The 5,708-nt window shown below is 38.4% G+C and overlaps 1 protein-coding gene across 1 annotated transcript in view; it reads left to right on the top strand.

The window, feature by feature from the left end:
• LOC106518889 (nebulin) overlaps positions 1–5,708 on the top strand; it is a gene marked incomplete at its 5' end in the record, with an annotated part of 42,099 nt that overhangs the window by 9,544 nt on the left and 26,847 nt on the right. The window contains 3 exon segments of the mRNA XM_014010322.1: positions 425–529; positions 938–1,042; positions 3,122–3,226. Of these exon segments, the coding sequence (XP_013865776.1) occupies positions 425–529; positions 938–1,042; positions 3,122–3,226 (315 nt within the window).

The following is a 5,708-nucleotide window of genomic DNA, read 5'->3' as shown; positions in this document are numbered from 1 at the left end:
GTATTTTTACAGTCTTTATTTTACAGTTAAAATATATGTTTATTAAATAAAGTCTAATGTTACAACTAATCATGTATCCTTTAAAACCCTTAAAGTGACTCATCACATGTAACAGTTTATGGAGACATCTACATATTTTTCATTGATAATTGTCAACACAACCTTTAACAAAGGAATGTTTAGTTTTATTTTTTAGTGTTCCTAAAGTCTCATCACTGAAATCCTGGTTTCCTTTATTTTGTTTTTAAATCAGTTTTTGTGTGAGGATTTCACAAGCAGATCATCATGGCTCAAGGGCCACATCTGGCCCTCTGACCTTATTTTGGTCGTGTTTTAGACTTTYACTTCTTTTAATTTTTCATTTAATATGATAATAATTGATCTTGCATAAGTTGTGTTTCTTTTTTGTTAATAAAACACACAGGTGAAGTACAAGGGTGACCTGAAGAAGATTCACAAACCTGTGACGGACATGGCCGAGTCTCTGTCCATGCAGCACAGCCTGAGCACCAGCAAACTGTCCAGTGACGTAAGACATCATCATCACCATCATCATCATCATCATCATCATCATTAACCCTGTCATGTCCCACTCAGACACCCTCAGTAGATAACGTGAAGCCCCCCACCCGTCAGTAACAGTAAAACAGTGACATCATGGTTTAAACAGATTCATCCTAAAACATTCATTATTCCTGAACTCGTCTGGTAGTGATCCTTACCTTCCATCCTTCTCACCTCTGACTTTATGTAACATCTAATGCTTTGCTTTTTCTTCTCGTAGTTCAGATTAAATTAGATTAATAATCACCTAATAATTTCTCATTTCCGACCACTCCTTTCAGTTGATAAAGTCAGTTTTAACTTTGTGCTGTGTGACGGAGTAAACTCCAGACAGACACTCTTCTTGTTACTGAGCTGCCTTGCTTTACTGTAGTACCGCTACAAGAAGAAGTTTGAGGAGAGTAAGGGTCACTACCACATGATCCCAGACACACCAGAGCAGCTACATCTGAAGGAGGCCTCTGAGCTTCAGAGCAACGTAAGTGGGACCACCTCAGGGCAGGGGGGGCAGCAAACACCTCACCTCTGCTGAATATTGTACTGTAAGCTCTTGTTTCAGGGGTGGGCATGGCTTCCTTTGGTAAGGATTTAAGTTTAAAGGCTGCACACCCACAGTATGTGACCATACATGGACGTTTGCTTATTTTTGTCTGTTTGCTTACAAGACTTTAAAATCATAAGAAAAATATAATAATTTCATCCATTTTGTAGTTTTTAGATATATATTTTTTAATTCATTTGCACTTCTGGTAACTGTTACAGTACACTGTATGAACAACTTAAAAAACATCTTTATTATTAAATCTTGAAAACATGTTTTGGTGTAAAGCAGGGGTGTCCAAACTATGTTGTACCGTTTTTTATTGGCCTGAAAATACAAGTGAATACATCCCGCACAAGAAGCAGTCCGTTTATTGCGGAGCCTCTAGCTCCGGCTCTGAGTGTCTGATCCAGAAGCAGAGGGCTTGTTTTTAAAGTTCTGGATCTGCTCTACAACCTGGTGGTGGGTACAAGTTCCTGGGACGTTTCCCCGCGGAGAATATGCGGTCAAATGTCAGCGGGCGAGCTCCAGCAGGCGAAACGGCCAAATTTCAGCCTGGGGCTGCTGGTGCTGATGCAGGGGAATAAGAGGAAGAGATCCAGTCAGGTGGAACTGGTCCTGGATGCTGAGCACTGGGTTTTATAGCCGCCTGCCTGCTAAAAAACCCCTCGGGCGATATTTCTGCAATAGGGCAAAAAATTCAGAAACCCACCTGATGGATCAGTTCCAGGCATTAAAAGGAACAGATCTGATCAGGTGAAACCGGTCCTGGAGGCTCAGCACTGGGTTTTATACCTGCCTGCCTGCTGGAGCCACTGGCGGACAATATTTCTGCAAAAATGCCTAAAAATGGATAAAAATCACAAACCACAGTGACCTTATGCCCAATAGGTGAGTTAGAAACACACACATTACTGATGTATCAATATGTCACTTCCAGTGTGTGGCCCGGCCCTTTGTTTATTTTTCTGTATTTGACCCTGACTAAAAAAAGTTTGGACACCCCTGGTGTAAAGAGTCAGACTATGGGATAAATCTTGTGCCAACAGGAATTCAATTTGAATTGCTCAGATTGAATCTGAGTGTGTATAATTTTAAACTGAATGCATTGGTTTGAAACTGAATTTAAAGTTTTGTATCTGAATTAATTTGCTTTGAAACTGTATTTTGGTTTATTAAAACTTCAGTTTGACTACTTCCACTTTCAGTTCCATAATTCAGATTTTTGTGTCACATCCTGGTCCTTGAGAAAGCCAGGCAGAGTAATCAAACACAGATCCACAGATTTATGTTTCACTTTGGTGAAGTTTCCCTTCTGGATGTAACAGAGTTGATGCAATCCACTGTAAAAGTGACAAAAACACACAAAGTTATTTTATTGCAGTGATTAATTTGACCTATATGTAGAAAATGTTACATTTACATCACATCATGGATCACATATTGATCAGATGCTGCTGCTGACTGATCCATGATGCAAATGTAACATTTTCTACATATAGGTCAAATTAATCACTGCAATAAAATAACTTTGTGTGTTTTTGTCACTTTTACAGTGGATTGCATCAACTCTGTTACATCAAGAAGGGAAACTTCACCAAAGTGAAACATAAATCTGTGGATCTGTGTTTGATTACTCTGCCTGGCTTTCTCAAGGACCAGGATGTGACACAAAAATCTGAATTATGGAACTGAAAGTGAAAGTAGTCAAAGTGAATTTTTAATAAAACAAAATACAGTTTCAAAGACAATTAATTCAGATACAAAACTTTAAATTCAGTTTCAATTTAATGAAATTTATTTTCAAACCAATGAATTCTGTTTAAATCATACACATTCAGATTCAATCTGAGCYATTCAGATTCACTTCCTGCTGGCACAAGATTGATCCCATACCAGTTCAGACATTTCACATCTGTTTGGATTTTGAAAATAAGGACACAAGTTTGACACATTCACACAAAGCCGAGGAGGTGTTTTGAACATTTTGACGTGAGCTGTTTTGGGCCATTCCAGGTTAAGTACAAGGAGAAGTATGAGAAGGAGAAGGGTAAACCCATGCTGGACTTTGAGACGCCCACATACGTCACTGCCAAGGAGGCCCAGCACCTGCAGAGCCAGGTAAACTTTCTGTTTCCAGCTCAGCGCTAACACCTGCTCAGGCTTCTGTTCACATCCAAATACTCTGAAAGGCTTTCTGCTTTGCTTTCTTCTTCTTTGTTCTTAAGCTTCTTGAATGTCYGCCTGTTGCTGTTATTGTCAGTATTTCATCAGCAGGTCATTTTCTTCAGACGGTTTCATTCGTCACATTTTCTGTCTGGATCAGCCTGAAGTTTGAATTATACCTAAAGAGAAAATTAAACTAATTATGGTTTAAGTGATTGAGCTGCTTTCTCACAAACTCCTCACTTTTTCAATAAACTGTCTAAAGTGTCCACCTTTAGAGAAGATATGATTGCCGACAGGGATGCTGATGCTGTGTGAGTCGGCCCTGCCTGCATGTGCTTGTCTCAGCTCTGTCTGTCTTGTGTTTGTGGCCACTAGAAAGACTATAAGAAGGATTATGAGGAGTACATGAGGGGTAAAAACCTCTCGGGCTTGGAGGTCACCCCTGCCATGATTCATGTCAGGCATGCCACCAGAATAGCCAGTGAGGTAACGGAAAGACACTTTATCCTGTTGACTTTTACCTCACGCACTAAGACTATACCCCATCTCCAGCCCCTCTTTTCTTTCATCTCTTCTTTTTTTAATCGTACATATCTTTTTTTATAATCCTGATCTGAGCTGATGGTGTTGCAGTATTTACTCACCTTCCATCAGATGCATGTTTGCAGCAATTTGATTTTAAAGTTGAGTCACTGACACCTCCTCATTTCACTGTCAGTCCCTCATCTTTATGCAGCGACACATTTTATACATGCATGCTGTTATCTGAGTGAATCCCTAATGTTTTCAGTGATGTGCTGACTTTATTTTCTGTTTGTTCCTTTTCTGATCTTTCTTTTTCACTCTTTATCTGGTAAACTGTGTTTTATCTGGTGTGTTGTCAAGATTCCTGCCAAAGTCATCAATTTCTCCACTTTCTCTGTGGAATCATTGATCATGGGGATTCTGATGTTATCAGTCCATGAAATGGACGTTATTAGGCGTTATCAATCCCATACAATGGCTTCAGAGGGTCCCTACTGTGCCTTCTAGGCTTCAGACTGTCCCGACAGTGCCCCCTAGTGGGTTAATATATCAATGACAATGAATGTGTAAATAACCAAAACATATTGTAATAAATTTTTTGTGTTCGTGTTGGACTCAAACACTGATCTCCCGCTCTCTGGTCCGACACTCTACCCATTGCCCTGTTGGGAGGCCACAATATACAACCGTTAGAGGGTGGTGTCTTTAGTGATAATCATGTCATTTGCTCTAAAGTTAACCTTATTGGCTTTAAGCCTCATATTAACCAGTTTTTTAATGCCTCATATTAACCAGATAGTGGTTTTATACCTCATAATAACCAGCTGACAATCAGAAGCCATTCTATGGGACGGGGAACCTGCTAACCTGCACAGGCGGGACATTRTGAAGCCATTCTAGGGGACTGATAACACCTAATAACGTCCATTTCATGGATGATAACATGCGAAGCGGGTGCATTGATTGTAATAATATTCCTCAGTCAAAGTCCAGGTTCATTTATCTTTAGGAGGTTTTGGTGACTTTGAGTTTAAAAGGCAGCCTGCAGAGTTTGTACTGTTGTCTGTACAGTGGGGAAATAAGTATTTCATTGCTGCTTTTGCAAATTTGCCCACTTACAAAGACCAAAATTCCTCCTGACGTGTGCAAACCTCATCGTCAACTACTTTAACTGTGCTTGTTAAAAACGATTTTGCCTCAATTACTTATTTCTCTCTGCAAAATGGAAATAAATGTAAATAATTTATACCAGAGATTCTTAACCTTTTTGAACTCGGGGTCCAATTTGTTGAACACAAAGTGACACGAGGCCCAGTCAGACATTACCAATGTATGGATCAAAATGATAATTACTATAAATGTTGGTTTAATTTTTATTGTATTTACATCATAACTAAACTATCATAACTATCATAACTAAATTAAATACACTTACAGTTTAAAAGTAAAACTCCTGTCAAATAATCACAAGACATGATTATAACAAACATTTTATATTGTAACCTGCCAAAACAAAGACAAACAAAAAAAAACAAAAACAAAGGTCAGTCAACAGACCAAATTTGGCAAAAACATGGCTGTTAAATAAGCAGATTTGTACTCATAACTGATGAAAGTAAGGAGAATGCTTTATGTTTTTTTTAGTTTGTAGTTTTTGTTTTTAATGATATTTGGGTAATTGGTTTATTGTTTTTACATATGTATGTAATTTTTTTTACTAAATTGGCTAAATTGGCATGTTTGATTTTACTAAATCAAACATGTTTGATTTTACTAAATCAAACATGTTTGATTATATCAACCTGTCCAGAGATGCAGGTGGAAATTAGCCTTCTTTGCTATAACCTGGTACCATACATCTGTCCTTGTAAAAGGTTAATGAAATGTTGTACATGTCTCTGTATAAGCA

The sequence above is a fragment of the Austrofundulus limnaeus genome, unplaced genomic scaffold (assembly GCF_001266775.1).
Source record: "Austrofundulus limnaeus strain Quisiro unplaced genomic scaffold, Austrofundulus_limnaeus-1.0 Scaffold67, whole genome shotgun sequence".
Lineage (NCBI taxonomy): Eukaryota > Metazoa > Chordata > Actinopteri > Cyprinodontiformes > Rivulidae > Austrofundulus > Austrofundulus limnaeus.
The sequence above is the reverse complement of the archived record's forward strand: the minus strand, read 5'-3'. Positions and strand labels throughout refer to the sequence as shown.